This window comes from Centroberyx gerrardi, chromosome 12 (genome assembly GCF_048128805.1).
Source record: "Centroberyx gerrardi isolate f3 chromosome 12, fCenGer3.hap1.cur.20231027, whole genome shotgun sequence".
NCBI classification, from domain to species: Eukaryota; Metazoa; Chordata; class Actinopteri; order Beryciformes; family Berycidae; genus Centroberyx; species Centroberyx gerrardi.
In genome coordinates, this window is record NC_136008.1 from 24051420 (window position 1) to 24073968 (window position 22549).

Genomic DNA, 22549 nt, shown 5'->3' on the forward strand with positions numbered 1-22549 from the left:
TGCAATGCAATGACCTGGGACTAAAGGTTAGAAAAGCTCCAGTTTGAATGCTGGCATCAGCTGTGTAACTCGGTAAGTAATGTTCTTTAAAAACAAATGCTTGATGAAAGTATTCTACTCTTTCAATCTGGGTGTCAACAGAGCAGTTAGCAGGAGCCCTTGCAATTAATTTGAAATTGTTTTTTCTTTGCATTGATTTATTTATACAGTTGAGTGTTGCAATGAGTAAATGTTCGGGGAAAAACATTATTTTAAAAAGGGAGTTTATTTTCTTACTTTTATTTTGGAGGTAAAGTGCGGCAACAGGAAATGTTATTATTGTCCACTTTAGGTAACTTCATATAGGTTGTAAAGTTGGACCACTGAGAGGATTTCCTCTCCTACTGTGTTTTATGCTGTGCTCACTCTCTCTCTCTCTCTCTCTCTCTCTCTCTCTCTCTCTCTCTCTCTCTCTCTCTCTCTCTCTCTCCCTCTCTCCATCTCACTCAACCAGATAGGATTTAACTTTATAGAAACGGTAGCCCTACTCTTTATTTTCTGTTCCTTTCTTACATATTACATTGGCCTTTTTTTAGTTTTACTGTTTTATTTTATGATTGAGATTTTTTTTAGGGTAGCCTGTTTTTAGTGCTAAATTTGTAAAGAAATAATAACAAAATGGACACTGTAAGAGAGAAAGAATGCTAAGAACAAAATAAATTACTTTTACCATTAGTTGTTAAAACGGCATCCATGCTCTTCGTCCCCATGAACGTCACATTTCTGCACCTCGACTATCATAGAGAATTCCGACTTTCCCTTTCTTATTCAACACTTTGCTGGGTCGTTCATGTGGGCTCAACTCGTGTCCTACAGGTCACACTCGGTGCATGACGTCATTCTACTCTCAGCTGGAGTGTGTGTGTGTGTGTGTGTGTGTGTGTGTGTGTGTGTGTGAGACATTGAAGAAACAACAGTGGGCTCTAAAGATATTTAGAACACTGGAAATGGTGCGATTTTTTTTTGGGGGGGGAAAGTAAACAACTTGATTGATATCAACGCAATCCAGTTTAGAAAAAAGTGAAAGTTAAAGAGGATTTGACTGTAAAAGGGAAAATAAGAATGAAGATTAGTTGGACACCAAGACAAGTTAAATTGTATTCTTACTACTGGGTGTAAGATAGGAAATAATTGTTTTGTTTAATTTGTTTGATTCAATGGTAGAAAAAATGGTATTTCATAGCTAACAGCACCAAGGTTATCTCCTCCACAAATAACCTCATGCACCATGCCACATCCATTTAAACACAAGCCAAATAACCTACAGTTTAATTTAAAAAAGGGTTTAGATTGGAAATCCCATACTTATTTTTGAGAAAGTTTGTAAAAAGTTGACAAGAGACCACTTTGTAGTTGATACCAGTTGAATAAACTTACCTTTCTTTGCCATTTCAAGGAGGCGATGTCAAGTCTCAGATCATAATGATGAATTCAATCTAGTCACCATTTATATCAGTAACAGCAGTTCATCTGGAACAGGTCCTAGTCTCTCTCTTCACATGACTGAGGTCATGGTCTTCAGACGCACCAGTTCACTAGGTGTCACTAGATCACACTCTGTACCTGCCTGGCTCTGATCATTACACTGTAAGGTAATGAAGAACTGTCTGTCTAAAGTCTATGACAGTAATAGAACTATTCAAATTTGGTGTCATTTATTTGATCATCTACTCCAGCGTGAGGAGGTGAGGTAAATATCTACACTACATGGGACAACAACCCAGCATAAACCCTATATATGCAGAGTTTTGTAGAAAGATTTGCAATCCCCAAAGAGAATGCCAATAAATGCATGTATAGCAGAAATAGACTTAATAAACTACAAACTTTATTTTGTCCTACACTTTAGCTGGCTTCATGTTTGGACTTGAAGAACTTTTTTGTGCTACTTATACTAAAAAAGAATGAGACTCAAATGACCTTTTTAAAATTGTATGTGATAATGATGATGAAGAAGATGATGATGATTACTGTTGTTGTTTTATAGGCCTATGAGTAGTTCTCGTCCTGCACATCACATCCTGCCTGCATGCTGCCTGTTGTGTTCTGCCTAGTATCCTGGCAACGCAGGAATAACACACTTGGAGGGGGTCTGGGTAAAACCAATAAAAATAACTAAATAAAAACTAAAGTTACGCTTGATTTGGGTGTATGAGTAAACATTTCATGAATTATAATACATTTAATTTTATATAAACAACGACTTCGGTAAACATTTTTAGCCTTTTATTTTCCCCAAAAGTCCTGCCGTCCCTCTTCTAGTTGGAATAACGTGGCCCAAAACGCTTCCGGTAACAAACAGCGGCGGGTTGTTGAAGAAGAAAGTGCGAAACTAACTTGAAAGCAACTGTCACGAAAATTGCAAAGATATTTTAATGTAAGTTAAGTGTCACCGTGGCATTTACACTATTTACGTGCACCATTTCCGACACCTTACTTCTCAAATGCCGCTGTGAAATAATGCTATAACTTTAGTCGCGAACAAACTGTCAACTGTTTTGAATGGACGTTTCCCAGCTTGTTTGTGGACTTTCTCTGGAACGTTATCGTGGTCTTTAGCTTATAAGCTAGCTCAGGGTTCCCAAAGTGGGGTTACAGTTTAATTAACAGTTTAATTACAGTATTATGTTGTCCACTAGAAGGTAACTAGCACATTAAAAATATAACACTATATAAATTACTATTCTGATAGTTCTACTGGCCCCACTGTTATACAGGGAATTTTATCCAGTTAAAAGTCTTTTCTGTCAGTTTTTCCCTTCAAATCAAGGTGGGCGGAGTAAAACACAGAGAGACAGGTAACTTATCAGATGCTATTATGCATGCGTGCAGCCCATTTCACAGTTATCAGTTTTAAAACTTTTACAGCTAACCAATTTTATATGCTATAATGGTGAAAAAATGTATTCGAAATGTAAGTTCATAAATGTAAGAACTAACCATTACTTGTTTGTCAAATTTCTCTAAAAGGTCTGGTGATCTGTTGGTTGTCATTGTTTTCTATTCTGTTTCCTTTCCACAGCAGATGGAGAACTTCATCCTGTATGAGGAGCTGGGAGCAGGCAGCAGGTCTGTGGTCTACAAAGGCAGGAGGAAGGGCAGCCTCAGCTATGTAGCAATCATCTGCAGCGACAAAGCCAAGAGGCCTGAAATCACTAACCATGTAAGAGTGTGCTTCAAACTTTACATTAAGCATTATTAAGACGTCTATTACATTTATATTTTAGCAGCTATGTCAGCTTCTTCTGCACTGACAAGACCAAGAGACCTGAAATCACTGACTATTCAGCACTGGTGCAAAGTTTATAAACTGCAGATTATTAAGACTTATATTAACTTTACATTCTATTAAGTATGCTATCATCGGCAGTAACGAGACCAAAGGGCCTGAAATTACCAGCCACTGAACAGCGTGATTTACAAATTTAGCTAGCTTTTTGGGGAAACTTGTTGATTTTCCCAAATCTTTCCCAAACTATCCAAGATCACAGGGATGTAGTGCTTGTGAATTGTGTATTAGGGTGGATTTCACTTTCAAGACTTGCAATAAAGAGTACACTGATTATAATGATTTCTTGTGTCTGTCCCCTGTTAGGTCCGTCTGAGCCACGATCTGAGGCATCAGAACATCGTGTCCTTCTATGAGTGGTATGAGACCAGCAACCACCTCTGGATGGTAGTGGAGCTCTGTACAGGTCAGTCACTCCTGATAAGCACACAACATGCACCATTAGATGTAACCAGTTATGTTTGTGTTGTCTTTAAACAGTCAAACAAAACGCACTTGTTGTACTTTGAATTGAGGTGGGATCTGAAAGGTCGCTGTCTCGCTCTCTCTCCTTTTCTCTTTCTTTCTCTCATGCCTGCATTTTGTCTCTGTCTTTCTCTCTGTGTCTCTGTGTGTCTGTTAGGTGGTTCCTTGAAGGCTGTGATTGGTCAGGATGGCTGTCTGTCAGAAGAGGTGGTGAGGGGATTTGGGTGGGACTTAGTGAGAGGACTGAAACACATCCATGAATCAGGAATCGTCTTCTCTGACCTCACCCCTGCCAAGGTTTGTGTGTGTGCTCATGCGTGTAAGTGGGTGTGTATGTGTGTAGCAAAAAAAGTGCATTCTATTCTATTCTATTCTATTCAGTTAGCTGCTTGCTGCTGGTGACACCTTGAGCAAGAAACAGAGTTTGGCCATCATAGTTTTGAGTGGCAGCCATTTTGGCTTTGCAGTCATACTCCATGCCCTTTGCTATGTAACTGCTGATTCCAGGCCAGCTGGCAGCAACATGGTGTCCATAGTGCAGCCTAGCCAAACTATCTGGACCATCTGGATAAGACATTATCCCAGAGGATCATTTCATATGTAGACGACTATAGAGACAGCTTCTTTAGCGACTGTTGGACAAGCACCAACCATGTGAGGTGGATCACCTATTTTGAGACTGTTTTCTGTTTGTATTGAATGGTGAGTGAGTAGAACTGTACTAGAGGGAACACCAGGCAACTAGCTAACTAAAGGCAGAAATATGCCCAAACAGTATTATTATTTAATATATATAATTATGAATAGATTAGAAAAATCATGATAGAATAATTGCAGTTTTGTGTGACTGTTTGATGGATGACAGAAATGTCATGTAATCAAAACGCACACATAGAATGAAGGACTCAACTAGTGCTTCTAAAGTGCTCCACCTTGACTTCTCACTTTCAAAACTTCTATGCTCTTCCTATGCTAACAGACTGCTCCCCTAACAAAATTGCATTCTATTCCTTTCCACTCTATTCTATTTGATCTTGATCCTGCGCAATTTGAATGATATGAATACTGTGACGTTTTTCTCTCCCCTAGATCCTATTGGACGGTCGTGGCATTCTGAAGTTGAGTAACTTCTGTCTGTCCAAGGCAGAGGGAGAGACACTGGAGGAGTTCTTCACCTTGCTCTCTACATCTGAGGAGGCAGGGGGGGGAGGAGGAGATGGCAACTTTGAGAGCAACAACATTAGGAACAGATTACAAGGTCAGATGAACATCTTCTAAGTGTCCAAATAAGTAGATGTGTAGAAGCTCCAAAGGGTGCCAGGCTTTTCTTGTTTCATTTTTGCCCAGGCTCTATTCTGTTTCCCCCCCGCACAATAAAAGCTCTTTGTTGTTGTTCAGCGGTGAACAGCTTCTTATGTGTTGTATTGGTCATTGTACAACCACACTGCTCCTGATCACATTGGGAACTGAAATAATATCACCGCAAACATGCTACATCCTGTGGAGGAAGTGCATGATAACTAAAACTGATGTGGACCGTCAGTGTTCTTTAAAATGATTTTTTTCCTCAAGCCAAACTGGTTTCTTGGGCAGAAATTTCTCCAGCATTGACAAAAAATGTGTATGGGGACAGGGATCATATGCACAATTTTGCTAAAAGTGATTGCCCTAATCCATTTTTTTTGTTCATGATGAATAATACGCAAGACACACAAAATGCCCCCTTCCTCCACCCTATTTGTATTTCTGGTATCTAAGATTATTTGCTCCTACCTGTTTAATACTTGATCAAACAATCTTTTTGTACTCTTCCTCTGTCATTCCCTCTCTCAATCTCTCAATCTCCCAATCTGTGTGTGTGTGTGTGTGTGTGTGTGTGTGTGTATTACCAGGCTGTCCAGTCTACAGTGCTCCAGAGGTTTTGCAGGGAGCAGAGACCAGCACCAGCTCTGATCTGTGGGCTCTAGGATGTGTGCTTTACTACATGTACACGGGTACCACTCCCTCCCTCCTGCTCACACACACACACACACACACACACACACACACACACACAGAGAAACACACAACACAAGTAGGCAAGAGTCTGAGTTATCTCACCAGCCTTATATCATTGTGCTCTCGCTATAGACCATAACAATGAACATGAATGTATTTAATACTTATTTCTCCCTACTAATTTTTCTATTGAACTCTGTGGGGAAATCTGTAATGAGAAAGCTAAGCTCCGTATCAGGAGCATGTTGATAAGAGGCTGGTTTTATAATTCAGATTATTTTAAATACCAAGTGACAAAGTCAGATTAATTCACAGCTGAATCCTAAAAAAACAGTGAACTGCAAAAATGCTGGGAAAATAGCCTGGCAATAAGATACTGACAGCTACACTGACCTCAATATACTATACTATACTGTACTATACTGCAATGTACTGTACTGTAAACCTAAACCTAAAGTGTTTTTTTTTTCTATTGCAGGTAAACCTCCGTTCTATTCTGATAGCTACACTGAACTGACTAAGATGATTTTACACCAGGAACCACCACCTCCCAGACAGACAGGTAGACGTCCACACACACACACACACACCAGATGTGTTGCTAGTCAAGAACGTTCATGTACATCAGCAAACATACTAGGAATGTAGTGCACAGTGGTTGTTATAGAATAGTGTTATTTTGTGTTTTTCATGAATAAAGTTGTATTCTACTGTGTTGTCTGTTCCAGTGTCTTCACCCAGTCCTCCCAGTGTGGAGTTGGAGAGTCTTCTAAAAGGCCTGCTCAACAAAAACCCTGATAAGAGGTCAGGCCCATAGAGAACACATCATCCTACTACTGCTATTCATAATGTCACCATAATACTTTAGTATCAGGCCTTTAGTTTGCTGAAAGGGCCACTGACCACATGACCTTACTTGAGATCCTATATGGAATATGTTGTTCTACTATCATTAATTGTGATATGACATAGTATTTTAGTCGATAATGTTTAGTCAGCCTGACCACAGCTGATCAAATATCCATAGACAGCTAGAGAGAATGTTTTCTAATGCTTGTTGTCCTTTATGTTCTTTAGGATGGACTGGCCAGAGTTGCTGGCCCACCCCTTCTGGACACAACTACTGAATGAGGAAGAAGAGGAGGAGGAGGAGGAGGAAGAAGAGGATGAGGAGGAAGGAAATGGCGATGAGGGAAATTGTTCAGCCAGCTCGAGGTATGTCGGCTGTCCTATTCTTTCTCTTGATTGCACAGCTCTCATCTAGAGTCATTTTGTTGCGGCCATTTTGCAGCACCAGTTTTCCTTTATGAAAGAGTACTTATATGCACATCAACGGTGGGTGCTGGGCTGAGTGAAAATCATTGGGGAAGCAAAATGGCACAACTACAAGCAACCTACTCTAGCCTCCGTTTCTGTTGCTGCTGCTTCTGTCCACAACTAATCCTAGAGTTGTCCCAGAATGGACTTATGTTACAAAATTCAAGCCCAGTTCAGCCACATGTAATCATAGGTGAAAATCGCAAAGCATAGTTGAAAATTTGGCTAATACGGCAACTGTGGTGCCTCATTCGGAAATCTTGTAGAAGGACCCGTGTCTGCTGAGCACTTTTTTTTTTAGCTAGCAGTCCTCAGCAGATACTTGGGGGAAGCGCCAGTTGTGGCTCCGACTGTTATCATGAGATTGCTGAAATAACTACAGCATGAACACCTAGTGATCTGAGCGCTACAGACAGGCTCTGCTCTCCGATCGTTAATAACTAAGAAGGTAGTGCTATAAAGAGAGGTCTTTAGCGGGCACAATGGCTGTGTAACCACTTAGTTATGATACTGAGTTATGGATACATTCTAGCTGTTCCTACTGGCAGCTTGTTGTTCTTTCTACCCATTGTAAAGCCTTGCTACAAAGAATTGGACTGACTTTTTAATATTGGTACTAGGCCAAAGCAGGCACCGCTAACCCCAGCACACAATGAACTCAGAGCTGAAGAATGCACACACTGCTCTCATGTTATCGTGTACACACAAACACACACACACACAAACACACACACACACACACACACACACACACACACACACACACACACACACAGACACATACAAACAGCAAATAGACCAATGATAGGATATAAGCACATGTCTCAAGCAGGCAGACAACTGGCATTGTTCAGTAAAACCTTTCTGTTCACCTGTATTGACCTCTGATGGAAATACATGACACAAAACACTCCAAACGTGATAGGTTTCAAATGGTGGGTGCTTGCCCAACAGGTCACTAACGAGCAGACGTCTATATATGAAATGGTCATTCCTATAACCCTATCCAGATGGTCCAGATAGTTTGGCCAGGCTGTACTATAGACGCCTGGCCAGCTGGCCTGGAATCACCAGTTACATAGTAACGGCCATGGAGCAAGATTGTGGAGCCAAAATGGCTGCCATTGAAAACTGCAACAGCCAAACTGTCTATATCTCCTTGTGTTTCCAGCAGCCAGATAGCTCATGATGATGGACTGCAATTTGGAGTCTATTTTCTCTTTGGTTGAGTAAGTGTACATTTTGGGGCAGTGAAGTGACGTCTTTTCTACTATTGACTAGTATAATCAGTCAATACAATCATGTAATGTAGATTTAATATCAGAAGATTAGTCTGTCACCATCTATAGACTATCATCTTTTGATTTTGGGTGTTTATTGGCTTCATTGTTTAGCACATTAAACAATGGCTCCAGCAAAAGACCTTCAGCAACTTCAGCTCACTGTCCAAATACTTGACAGTGATACTCTAACTAGATATGTCAGAATACTCTCAAAAATTTGACCCACTTCAGATGTGTGGTGCTCAATTTAATCTGCCAGAAGCCTGCCAGTCAACATAAAAACTGCTTCTAATGCGTGTGTGTATGTGTGTGTGTGTGTGTGTGTGTGTGTGTTCCAGTGGCCTCTACAGACTCACAGGCACCCCTGACCCATCCGCTTTAGAAGTGAAGACTGACAAACTGACCGACAGCCAACCGGCCAACAGACAGCCAGCCCACAGAACATCCAAGAAATTGATCTCATCACAGACAAGACCCTCAACAACTGACAGACCATCTGACAGAATGAGTGATAGCCAACAAGCTGACAGACACACACCCTGTGGAGCTTCCAAGAACAGCCAGGGCTCAGAGAGGGAGGCAGGGGGAGAGAGACACACACCGCAGCCCAATAAGTCATTCACACTAGGTAACCCCTTCCCTGGTGTGTGTGTGTGTGTGTGTGTGTGTGTGTGTGTGTGTGTTGGGGTTAGACATGGTCGTTTGGCACAAACCACAGCACAGACGTGTGGTACGTGCGTAGTGCCCCTATGAACATGCCTCTGTAATTCTGTAACATGATGTGCGGTTTATACCGGTATTGAGTGTCTGTACGTGTCTGTGTGAACTTGGGTGGGGCATGTGTGTGGGGGGTGCGGGGGTTAATATGAAAGCCTGTTGAACGGACATGGTAAGTTATACCACTGATACACTGCGACTGGATTGAATCCCTGAAACTGATGGGAAAATCTGGGTGGAAAAATGGAATGAATAATGCTTTGCCCTCCCTCAACAGCCACTGTCGCTGTGCTCCTGAGCAAGGCTCTTTCCCAACAGTAGACAGAATGTGTAAGCTGGGCATTGCTGAAAAAGCACAGGCACGCTCAGCAAATGTTCCCTGCATGAACTAAGGAAATGTGTAGTGGAGTATTATTTTTCCTCTTATTTTTATTACCATTTACTTCTCTAGCTCCTTTGTTCTGTTTTCTTCCACAGTATTGGTGTGTGGTTTTCTTTTTCTCCTCAACTGCAAATTTTTTAATGTTTGTACTTGCCTTATCATATCTATATGTTCCTATTGTGCAAGTGATGCCCCATTCCTGATAACATGTGCACCCCCTCTTTTACTTATGAGGCACGTCTTTCAGACATTTGTCATAATATAGACCAGGAAAAATGATTTAGTAGCTTGTGTGTTTTCCTCCTCCAGATAGTGTATCAGAGCTCAGACCAAAGAGTGGTGTGGATAAGGACAACACTGAGGCCATTTTCCTGCTCAGGTACAGTACATTCAGCTTAGGCTTCAGAACTACCTGCCAAAACAAAAAATTCTACAGGAAACACAGAGATACCTATCAGGTCTTGATATCACCTTATGCCTATATATTCCATACTCAATAAGTGCATACAATTTTAGCTCGGGTGGCCGCAGTGGGAAACAAACCCCTAACCATGGCAGTGTTGGTACCCATTGAGCTATATGGGACCACCATATTGTATAACTGAGTCAGGGAGCCATGATCCAAATCAACAATTCATTTTAATATTCTCTTCCTGTTGTTCATAACTCCACTAGCTCCCGTGCCACTTCAAGGAGGAGCTGCAGTATCCCAGACTCTCCCAACCAGACTCCTACACCTCAGGTTGCTGCCACACTATACTCTGAAACCTGCAACAACATGTACCCAGCAGTCAGGAGAGATTAATACTATTAAATGATACATGGGTAACTTTTGGAGGCAACCTACATAACATGGATGGTGTTGCCTCCAGCAGTAATTGGCAACTTGGACAGAGTCAATGTGTGTAATACAATGGGCTGACTCTAGTCCTCGGGCCCCAGAGTACTGCTGGCTTTCTGTACCAAAATCAGTCCCTATTAGAATGAAAACCAGCAGTACTCTGGGTCCCAAGGACCAGAGTTGGGAACCACTGGGCTGTAAGGAATACATGGTGTTGGTTATACAGTAGTTGTTGATTCAGTTGTTACTCCAGAATGTTGCTTGTGTAATATGGAGCCACATCTCCTCAGCCAAGGCCAGAAATATTTTCAGATACATGTTTTAATTAGTTTTTTATTAGAAACTCTCCCACAATTGACAAATCATTCCTGTTGGCATGAGGATGGAAAAAATGACACAAATGTTTGGAGGAAACCAAAAACAGGCACAGTTCTTTTACTGAAATTTAAATGGCTTCACAGGAATTATTTATTGATTTGTGAAAATTGCAGTAAACTTTATTTGCATATGAAGATTGATTTTGCAAAATACAAGAATGCATTGCATTAGCAAATTTCTGTCAGTTCCAGCTGTCCCGTGAGTCTCTGCTGTCCTCTGCTGGTTTACCTGGCAAATACCACTTCACTCTGTTGGCAGCAAGGCGTCTCCTGCTGCTGCATGGTGTTGACTCGACTCTTCTCTTCTCTTCTCTTCTCCTCCCCTCCTAGTCTAGTATGTGTCCTGGTTCTGACATCACATCCTGTGTGAAAGCTCTTCTGTACACTGACTCTGACCTGACTGTCACCCCAATCATGGACAACCCCAAGGTACACACACAATCATTCATCACCGTTTTGTGCTATATATATTACACAATAATACACCAGACCTGTGCAAAAATAGATTTCAGTATGTTTTCAGATATTTTAAATACTTTGTGTTTAACCTGTAAAGAGTCTCAGCGTGTTGCTTTGTAAGATATGATCAATCAGGAGCTTCTGTTTTTCATGTCGAAGCATTCAGCTTATGTTTAGGTCTGTAATAACATTGTATAGCTAACCAGCAAGATTATTTTTGCACAAGTAATGGTAACAAAGAAATAGAACAATGGGGATGTCTCTAGCAGTGACGAGGGTTTCACAGTTTTGTTTACATAATGAATAGACTTTGGTTGCATGCTGAATTAAACCAAATGGTCACTAGGAAGGAAAGGAAATGGCTGCAGATGAGAGCTGTGATATGAAGCTGAGGCAGCGCACACTGTGGTTCACTGTGTGGTGGTCTCCTTCTGTTTGAACAGATTCTGAAGAGCCCTCCTGTCCGATTTGACCCTAAAACCCTCTGTGTACCTGCATATTCAGGTACTTTGGTCTGTGTCTTTTCGGATGGTACATTGTGATCTCCATCTCTTCTCTTTTCTTTTCACAACTTGTTTTTTGAGTCGGTATCATTTTCTGCATGTGCATGCTAATGTCAGCTGTCAGTTACAGGAAAATGGCAGCATTATAGCTACAAGCTTTCTAAAGGACATTTAAGTTATATGGATTTAGCTTGAGGCTGATTTTTAATCCTCCTCTCCTCTCCTCCTCTCCTCTCCTCTCCTCTCCTCTCCTCTCCTCTCCTCTCCTCTCCTCTCCTCTCCTCTCCTCTCCTCTCCTCCAGTTGACAAGCTCCAGTCTCTGAGTGATGAGGAGTGGAGTGTCTTCCTCCTGCAGCTCTGTTCATCCCTAGAGGGACAGAGCTCCTCCTCTGCTCCTCTCTCCTCCTCCACTGCTCCTCCTCCCTCCACAGTGTCCCGCTCCAGGCTCAACCTGCTGTGCTACCTCTGCTGTGTGGTTGGACATAAAGACATTGCTACCAGGCTGATTAACTCAACACTGGTAGGAAAACTCGTATTCATTAAAAGGCTCCCTGTTGAAACATTGTTGCCTCACTACTGACTTTGTTTACATAGTTAATTATACAAATGAGGACATTTTTAAAATAATAAATTCAAACAAATTATTATCTGAGCTGGAGTAACACAGGCAAAGCTTATTTTCCCATCTACGTTCAAACTCTTCAAAACCATGTGTGAAAGTTCCCAAAGTTTAGATGGTCAAATTAATTCTGGATTGTATCTCTCAACAGCAGCAGGTAGAACCATTAAAAATGGGGTATCACTGCAGGTCAGCTCAACTCCATACTAGTAGCAAAAAGGGTGATAAAATCAACAGGGTGGAATAGTCTTTGTATATAAAGCCAACAGGGTGGAATAGTGAGTAAGGAGACCGTCCTTCAGCTTCCCAGGTTAAAGCCCCAGTGTCAGCAAACATCTGCTCTGCTGAAGTGTCCTTGAGCAGGATACTGAATCCCTTCCAGCTGCAGTGATGCTGCTCAGACCCTGCACTCTGACATCCTTATGGAGAGGAGCAAACCAAAACAGAATTCCCCTGTTTTCTTTTACTTGTTTTGACCAGGCACTTATCACATGATGTGGATAAAGTGTGCACATTTGCCCTTAAGCTACCCTATAAACATTTGTATTGTTAGCATTTCCCAGTTTACGTCTAGCGCTGCCCACTGGTTTGAATGAGAAATGTCAGCAATGCTAACGTGTTTAACAAGTTTAATTTTTGAGCAACATACTAAACTGGAGTTGTCAAAGATGACTGTTAATAGAGCTGAATTTCTCTAGAGATGTTCAGGTCCAGTAACAAGGACTTCTCTTTTGTCTGAGTTTGGGACACTGATTGCCTGATATCAGCTATAGTAACAGTCACTAACTGAAATTGTTCATCTTAACTGAGAGCTAACAGATGTGTTTGTCCATGTTGTGTAAATGTGTTTGTCCTTATTGTTTAGATCTGTTTGTTCATATGGAGACCTAGTTGTTAATGTTAGCTGGATTAAACCAATGAACAACTGCAGGACAGCTGAGTATATTTACCATGCTAATGCCGGCCACTGGTCAGGATGAACATATCAAATACTGGACATGCATATCATACCATTGTAGCTGTCAGGCTCATATCAAGGCGGATGGTATGTCTGTTGTTAGCACTACTTATGAAGTGCATCCCTCTGGCATCTATGGATTTCAGAGAAAATGTGAGTGGAAACTGCAGTTTGCCTCCTAACCATTTACCTTCTTGAATTTTAACAAACCACCCACTATATAACAGGTATATAGTCGTATACCATATGCATACTTGTTGCTGGTATGCATGTTCACATACTGACCTCATGTGGCCAATATAGAAGCTAGGCCACATAGCTACCATATCACTGGAACAGGGACACCACTGAGGGACAACTGCTGATCTTAAAGACACAATCCAAAATGTATTTGGCCATCTAAATTTTGGTTATATTCACATATGGTTTTGATGAGTGTGACTTGTGGATGGAAAATACTTTTTGGAACTTTGTTAACCCATCAGAGCTAAAATAAATATAAGTGTTTACGAACATTACAAATGTGACCAAAAACTTCACTCACAATGCATCTAAAACTAATATTCAGCTGTCACATATCGTCATTCCGAAGGGATTAGCTCTTTAATCTTGTCTTTTCTCTTTCTCTCTGTATCTGTTTCTCTTCCCCCCCTCCCTCCTCCCTCCAGCTCCCAGTGTTGACCCAGCAGTTACGTCAGGCTCCTAACTGGGATGTGTAAGTGTCTTTTCTCTCTCCGCAAACCAGGGAGCCTAATGCAAGTGTAATGCTGGTAAAAGCACGGATTTGATTCTGTTTGGGTTTTATGTTTTACTGCTGGAATTAAATATTCTTATAGTTCAAACTATGGCAGACGTAATTCACAGTTTTTTGCTCCCGCAGCCACATCTTAGACTTAGATCAAGCCAGTGGAGCCGAGATTCAGTCTTCTGTTAATACATTACCTCTGATTGGTGGAGCTGACTCCCGGCTCTTGGGACTTGCATACCTAAAATGCAACAGATGTAGCAGAAACAAGCTATAGTAGAATTGTTGTGGGACATAATTTTTCGGCCCAAATTAGGGATTCTGAATCTCTCCCCTTTCAGTCTAACATGAAAATGAATAGGGGTGTAAAATGATTGCCTTTAACTACATCCAGCACTAATATTGACTGTTTTTGCTTTTGAGGGTTCCTTTATTATGCATTTCTTCATTTGTTGAGATGGATTCTGATGGGATTTGAAGCTGCAATGACAAAAATAAGAAATCGCTAGCCATATTTAGCTTACCATTCCAGCATTTTGTTGTGACGCGAGGATAACCCAACATCCACACTATAGTTGTTGTTATATAGTTAGTTATAGTTGTTTTTTAAATTCAGTAAATTCAGTGTTTAAATACGTAATAACTTTGTCATATATTATTTTGACTTACATTATTTTTCAAGAAAAGAACAATTGGCAAACAGGATCCAAAAATCCCATTTATTTTTGCCATAGGTGAAAATTAAGAATCTGAATAGAATCCGAAAGCCCTGAAATGCACTTGAGAGGACCATGGCTGCGAGAACTTGGAAGTAGTGACAAACATTGTTTTCAGGTTGTACTTAAGGAACAAACAACAGAGGCTGCATCTAGTTTTTTGTGTAAATGAACTACAGACATTTTCTAGAGGCAGTACAGTATACAGTATATTCCAAAGTTACTGTCCTATTAACACCAGAAATAAAGCTTGGGCTGTCAAGGTTAAATTAATGGCCTGTTTGGTTTGGAGATTACAGACGTGACACACTGACTTGAAACTGACATTCTCCTTTTCCTAATAAAGTGTTTGCCTTTATCTGTTTTAGACAAGACAGTTTACAAGGCAAATAGCAATGATGACTAGAGATTTGGGTGCTTTGGAGATAAATACCAAAACTGTCACTGCTTTTTTTATGCACTTTATGAAAAAAAAAATGTGTCCTTTCCAGGCGAAGCAAGGTTCTCAGAGTGATGGGTCTACTGGCTCTGCACTGCACTGAGCTCAGAGAGGACAGTCCTGTTTCTGAGGTCTGGAACACACACACACACACACACACACACACACACACACACACACTAACACACACACACACACACACACACACACATCTTTTTGTAAAAAACATCCTGTAGAAAGTCTTTGTCCCTGTGTGTTTTTTAGGTTCTACTTTTGACATTTCATTTTTCTGCATCACTGCTCATATCTGTGTATTTATGTGTGTGTGGGTGTGCATGTGTGTGTGCGTGTTATGTTAAATGTGCTTTACTAGACCATATTCAGTTCAGAGTGGCAGGGGTGACGAGAGCGAGGGATATAGAGAGTGGGGATGAGATTCCACAAAGGCTGTGATTCAAACCTGAGTTATGTGGAGTGCATGGAGTGCACCCGGGTCTGCTGAGCCATCAGGTTAGCCCTGTGCCATCTTTATGATCAAACTGCTGCAGAGCCATAAAAGTCTGAATGAGCTGCAGCATTACAAGCAGATTGTACAGACCACAGTTATCTATCTCTGTGTCCATTCAGCAGTGCTTGGTCTCCGCAAGAACAACACTACCATGGATAGAGAATACAGAAAATTAACAAAACATTCTAATTAAGTTCAATTTTCCCCCAAAACACAAATGAGTACAGAGGTCAATAGGTAGAATCATATTTAAGTATCCCAATAAGAGCAGTTTAATCTGCTCTAGAACCAAAAATTGGACTAGAATTGGGGTGGAGGCCAAAACCTACATTACCGCCAACCACCAGTGATACAAAATATTGTTATTGAAACACTTATAGCACTGCAAAAATGCAGTACCAGTCTCTACCAAGAGATGGCAGTAGATACCAGCAGGAGTTCAGCCTCTAGGCCAATCACAGTGAATACACCTTCGAGACAGAATACATCTGAGGAGTTTGATTGATAATGTCCTTGAAATGTGGCAAAGCGATTTCCTGAAAGGAATGGGACTATTACTGTGCCTGTCAACACATTTATTGAGGTGCAGCCATCCACAGTTAGAGAGCTGTAACACACCATAGAATTAGACCGGATAGAATGGACTCGTCCCAGTGGCTCATTGTCATCTAATTCGGGTCACTTAAGATGGCCTTCCGTAGAATTTTAATGATGTTGTCATGGAAATGAGCATTGTTTCATGTGTGACGGTACATGAGACTCAGGAAGTTGGAAAATTTTAACACAACTTCCTCAGGAATGACGCCTTTTGCCACACAAACACATTGGGTCTCTGTGTCTCAGGCACCAAATTAATGGTCATTTCCATGGCAGCATTATTCAGGAATGTGATTTTTCAGTTTTTGGTCTGGGCTGCAGACACAGCATCATACATTGTCCTGGGGTTTAACATATTGCCAGTTAAACATTTTGTAGTATGCATGCCTGGAGGCGTGGCCAGAATGACCCAGCCATCACTATAGACACACCTAGTCTTGTTTTTCAGTATAATAGGTATTTTAGATAAAACTTCAATGATTTGGCTGTAGCAGGAAATTATAATAAGATACAGCAATATATAGCAAAATGGTGGTTATAAATATGCAACCGACAAGGTCAACACCAAAATATGTTAGTAATTAATATGTTAATAAGTTAGAATGTGTGAATGAGAAGTGTTGGAAAATGTACGGATTCCAGCATTATTAGGGTGTGTAAAATAGTAATAGTAGAACTTATCACACAACGAAAGAACAAGTGGATAATATGTATTATTCTTCCTTTACTTTAGTAAGTCCTAATGCTGTTATTTTGTAACCCTATTTCTAACCCAAGCCTAATAATGCTGCAGTCCAGATCTGTCAATTTCTAAACTCTAATGAACAGTGATTTCTGTTTGGAAGTTACCCCTGCTTTGGAGCATTCCTTATCACATCCCTGATAATTAAAAGTTCTATGAAATCCATCTTATAATATATAGAAAATCTGCCCTATAACAGAATTCATCAAGAGTGTTGACATGAATGGGAATACCTGTCCTAGCACACACAGTACCAGTTTGTACCAGCAGGTGGCATTATAAAACTACAAGACAACAAGAAGAAGCCTTCGTCAGCCTCAGAGATTGATTTAATAGAATAATACAACACACACCCCAACACAGACGCACGCGGGCACACACACACACACACACACACACACACACACACACACACACACAGCCCCAGCCCCCCAAATGTTTTTATTTTTCTTCTGAACTGAAGTTGTCAAAGTCCTTTCTTTGCTGTTGGGTTGTTTTTGTCCCAATCATTTGTTTTCTTTGAATTATAGCTTCATTAAATAGGTTCTATAAGCCTGATGTTTGTTCCTAAACATTGTTATATGGTTGTAAATTGGTTATTATAGCTCTGGTGGTAACCAGGTAGCTAGTTACAGATCTTTATCCACTTTATCCACAGATCCACTTTGAGGAAATGTTTTTCAGCGGTTACACATGCGCTGATGACTATTTACTAAGAGCCATAATACCATAGAGGGCCTTCTTTGCTTTGATTACGGGCCTTTGGTAATGCCAGTGGAACCTAGCTGCACCTTGTATGTAGCTGCATCACCATTGTACCTATAATCACAGTAAAGAAGGCCCTCTAAGGTATTATGCCCTATCCTCTAGGCTGCTATTGCTACAGTAAAAGTCATCACACCGGTGAAGTTACCACTTATACCTCTCTAAAAGCCACAGGAGAACCCTGTTATACACACTACAACTAACAAACAACTTACACACACACATAAACACCATATGCACAGCACACATGCACTTGTGACACGCACACACACACTCACACACAGATTGGGAATCCGTACACTTACTGACTCAAGAAACACACGCTCACACATACACACACACACACACACACACAGAGTGGGTGCTGAACTAATTCAATGTAAAAGCAGGTTTGTATGGAGGTGAGATCAGGAGCCTCTCTCCCTCCTTTGATCCTTTCATCCTGAAAAGGACTCAACACTTGCCCTTTTTCCTCTCCCTCTCTTCTCTACCTTCTCTCTCTTTCTACCTCTCTCTTCCAGACAACACCCATTCATTTTCAATGAATTCGATTCCAGCTGGTCCTGAGCCCACATCCGCTCCCTTTCCTGGTTTGTCTTTCTCTCCTCTCGCTTTCTCCACTTGTTCTGACACTTTTCCTGCCGCCGAGTCGTCACGGCGATTTACAAAATGGCCGACCGCGGTGTAGCGGTGTGTTTTTCGGTGCGCCCGTTGTTAAAGACAAATGGCGGAACAATTTTTTTTTTCCGCCGTTCTCCCCACCTCCCTGCAGCTAGCATAGGGTGACAAATTCTAAGGGAAAGGAAAAGGCTGTGTGTGTGTGTGTGTGTGTGTGTGTGTGTGTGTGTGTGTCCGTCTATAGGCTCACCAGGGGTGCTGTGTGTGTGTGCATGTGCTTTTTTGTGTACGCAGACTTGTTTGTGTGTGCGCTCAGCAGGGGTTTTGTGTGTGTAGCTTTCTCTATGTGTGTCTGTGTGGTTCCGTTTCCCTATGTGTGTATGTGTGTCTGTGCGCTCAGCAAATGTTCTGTGTGTGTGTGCATGTGTGTGTGTGTGTATTCTTATGTCATAGTGTTTCTGACAGAAGACCAGTATGGCAGCGCGTGCTTGCATTTTTCTGTGTGTCTCTGTATGTGTTTCTGTGTGTGTGTGTGTGTGTGTGTGTGTGTGTGTGTGTGTGTTTTCTCAGCAGGGGTTCTCCTGCTGCAGTCCTGCTGATTGGAGTGTCAGGGCTGGGCTTAGTTACCATGGCAACCGCTATGGGCTTCGATTACCCCCCCTCCCGTCTCTCTCTCTCTCTCTGTCTCTCTCTCTCTCTCTCTCTCTCTCTCTCTGTCTCTGTCTTGCTGCTTTCTCTCTCTCCCTGTCTGTCTTTGTCCCTCACTATCTCTCTGCCTCTCCTCAATAAACTGAGAATAAAATGTTCTGGGTTAATGTTACTAACGCAAGCTGGCTGCTTTCCTTATGCGACTTAGGGAAGCTGTGCTTTCAAAACCAAATAGATATCGTTTTCCTCTTCACTTATCATCGCTTATAAAGTTTTCTGTGGCTTTTACAGGGGTTTAGGCGGCAAAGCTGCCAGTGTGCTGGGTTTTTCATGGGGATGTTTTCTAAGAGCACACAGCAATCTTTAGGAACACACATAAGGCTGCTGGAGCCCAGTCGGAGGGCCTGTGCTCAGAGTAAACCTATTGGAAGCATTTGCGTATGACTCTTGCAAGGAAATGATGACAACCATTTGAGAGTAAACATCTGAAAAGTTGTTGTATAGATTCATGCATAGACTGAAAATATAGCACTATTATTCCCTGGAGTTATCCTTTGATGTGTAATTATTGCTGAGGTTATCAGTGAAAAATTACCTGCTGTGTTGATGAAGATAGACGCTCCCTGATACTACTAAGCCTGTACCAATCCACACCCCACTTCCCCTAAACTGTCACAGCTTTTTGATTTAATGGAAAAACTCTTTTAACACCATAAATCTATTTATTTTGTGCATTTGATGTTCTGAGTTACCATTTGACATATGTTTAATTTGTGCAGGGTAATAGTCAACTCTAAAGTTCAGTCTCCGGACACCTCAGTGCAAACTTATCGTGTAAATTTAGGAAGTTTAGCAACTTTAGGAGCAAAGCTGGGTTTTTGAAGATAAGGTGGTTACCTCTGACAGCAATGCTACAGTATGCTTTATATACCAGTCAGCAGAAACTAGACTATAAATATTCTAGACTAAAACTGTAAATTCATCTGCAATTCTGTTCATATAGAGATGATCCTATAATCAATAGTACTTTCTTCCTTTAAACAGCTGTCAGTCATAAGAGCTGAAATCACTGCTGTTGTACACTATGTGTGTGTGATATATGTGAATGTGTGAAGTCTACACAATATGTGTGTGTGTGTGTAACTGCATGTATGCCGCGTGCATGCGTGAAGTTTGTTCTCTGTACAAGTATATGTGTGTAGTTTATGCATGTTAAGTAGGCGCGTATGTATGTGTTTTCTGCGTGTGCATTCATGTGCATTTGTGTGATCTGAGGGAGTGCTGCTGATGCTGAGATAATGATGTGTTCTGGGAGAAATAGTCGTGAGTGAGTGTGTGTGTGTGTGTGTGTGTGTGTGTTTCCAATTCTCCCAGTGTTTCTGTTTGCTTTTCCGCTCAGTGACTCGTTGCACGGCAGCGCCTCTCAGCACCTTCTGCCTGAGAGCGTCTCCGTGACCAGTTCCAAACACACCCCGGAATATCAGCTCCCCACACAGCCATTTATGTTATTAGTGGGTTGGGGTTAGGAAGGGAGAGAGAGAGAAAGAGAGAGAGAGAGAGAAAAAAGCAAGGGGATGAAGAGGGAAAGAGACAGAAAAACATGGAGCAGTTTTTCCACAGTGCAAGTGTACCGTGCCGTGCCCACACTGGCACGGTATGGTATGATTTTATGTGTTGTGCATGATTGAGTTTGGTTCAGGTACACCGGAGGGTTGCTGTTAGGTATATTGAGTTCTGGCCCGCTCTCAAAGTGTGCTGGCGAGGACGTACGGACCTGCTCAGCATTCCAGTGGCAAACCGATACCGTACCATGCCCGCAGAAGGCTCAGCACGAGGATACCACCAGGGTACTCTCAGGGAAAGGGGGGGATATTGTGAGAGAGAAGAAGAAAAAAACAGACCGTTACCTCCTCTCACCCTGAGAGAGAGTCGAGACGGTGAGAGCGAGCGAGGGTGAGAGAAAGATGGAGGTGAGAGAGACGCAGGGGCAGAGTGAGAAAGAGGACTTGTGAGATGCATAGAGAGAAACAGAAATGAGAAGAGAGAGAGGAAAGACAAGAATAGATGGAGAGAGAAAGAAAGAAAGAAAGAAAGAGGGATGTGAGAGAGAGGGAACAGAGAGAGGGGAAAAGAGAAAGTGAGAGAGCCAGATAGAGGACTGAGGCAGAAACTTGCATCAGATCACAGAAGGGGGAAGCTGGCAGTAATGCTAATGCCAGGAAGCAGCCAGCCAGCAAGACTGTCTCTGCATATACTTAACTGTGTGTGTGTGTGTGTGTGTGTGTGTGTATTTCTGTCTGCACATGTGCTTATATGTGTGTGTGTGTGTGTGTGGATGCATGTCTGTGTGTGTGCCTACTTGACATATATGTGTTTGTACATTTAAAAGTGTAACTGTGTGCATGCATGTACAGTGTGTCTCTGTATGTTTGTGTGTGTGTGTGTGTGTGCCTATGAGTGCATGTCTGTGTGTGTTTACATTTCAGGGAGGAGTCAGTAATTCAGTGGTTTTCAATGTAGTGATTTTTGCTGCTGCCCTGGCTCTTGCTCTCCTTTTCTCCCTCTTCCCCCTCCTTTTTGTCCTCCTTTTCTCCTCCGTCTATCTTTTCTTCTTTCCCTTTTCTCATTCTCATCCCCGTATTCCTCCTCTTTCTCTCCTCTCTCTGTTGTTACTTCCTCCTTCTCTTCCTCTGTCATCTCCTTCTCCTCTTTCTCCTCTCTTTTTACCCTACCCTCTCTCCTTTTCTTCTCTCTCTTTCTCTTCTATTCCTTTTCTCCCGTCAAAATGTGTTGTCCATACAGTACAGCAGTTTGTTTGGGAAGAAATAATATATGTAAAAAAAGATGCATCCCAATAACCACATTTAAAAGAATATAATGACAAGACAAACAGCTTGTGTTTCTGTACTGTTATTGCTCCAGCCATTGAATAATAATCAACAAACAGTTTTCAGTATTGTATTATAGTATTAGTATTAGTATTAGTGTGGCCTGGTGATGCTACTTAGTATTGTATAGTTGTTGAGTTAGTATGGTATTGTTTGACTGAGCTCTCATTACAGTGATTGTGTTTCTTTGTCTTCCTGGATAATGGACAGAGTCAACTTGGCTTCATCTCTTCTAGCCAGTTTGCATAACAACAATGTCTGAAATATGAAGGATACAGAGCATTGATTCGTTTTTATTAAAAAGGATTTTATGATTTTTTATAAAAACAGTTAAGCCTCCTGTAGCCTTGGGGATTGCAAGAGCGAGTGCATTGCAGCCATTTCCACAGAGAAGGGGTTTTTGAAATACAATGCTGTGATGTAAGAGTGCAGTTTTGCTCTTTGAGGCTACCTACAGCTTTCATAGAGCACCACATCAAAAAAAGGTGGATAAGGAAGAGAGTCAACAGCCATTATGAGTCTTGGGAAAGTCTGCAGTCTGTTTTTAGTTTGGAAGTCCACTACTGTCCAAGTCCATGACATGTACAGTAATGTCACCAGTGAATAGTGATGACGTTTCTCATCTTCTTGACTCGT

General features: G+C 41.5%; 1 protein-coding gene across 1 annotated transcript in view; it reads left to right on the top strand.

The window, feature by feature from the left end:
- Positions 1-3064: 3064 nt before the first annotated feature.
- ulk4 (unc-51 like kinase 4) overlaps positions 3065-22549 on the top strand; it is a 92986-nt gene continuing 73501 nt past the window's right edge. Inside the window, exons 1-16 of the mRNA XM_071911778.2 lie at positions 3065-3202; positions 3635-3734; positions 3951-4090; positions 4883-5051; positions 5686-5787; positions 6270-6353; positions 6520-6595; positions 6869-7006; positions 8730-9019; positions 9800-9869; positions 10166-10232; positions 11039-11137; positions 11611-11671; positions 11973-12190; positions 13916-13962; positions 15200-15278. Of these exons, the coding sequence (XP_071767879.1) occupies positions 3065-3202; positions 3635-3734; positions 3951-4090; positions 4883-5051; positions 5686-5787; positions 6270-6353; positions 6520-6595; positions 6869-7006; positions 8730-9019; positions 9800-9869; positions 10166-10232; positions 11039-11137; positions 11611-11671; positions 11973-12190; positions 13916-13962; positions 15200-15278 (1878 nt within the window). The remainder of the gene's footprint in view (positions 3203-3634; positions 3735-3950; positions 4091-4882; positions 5052-5685; positions 5788-6269; positions 6354-6519; positions 6596-6868; positions 7007-8729; positions 9020-9799; positions 9870-10165; positions 10233-11038; positions 11138-11610; positions 11672-11972; positions 12191-13915; positions 13963-15199; positions 15279-22549) is intronic.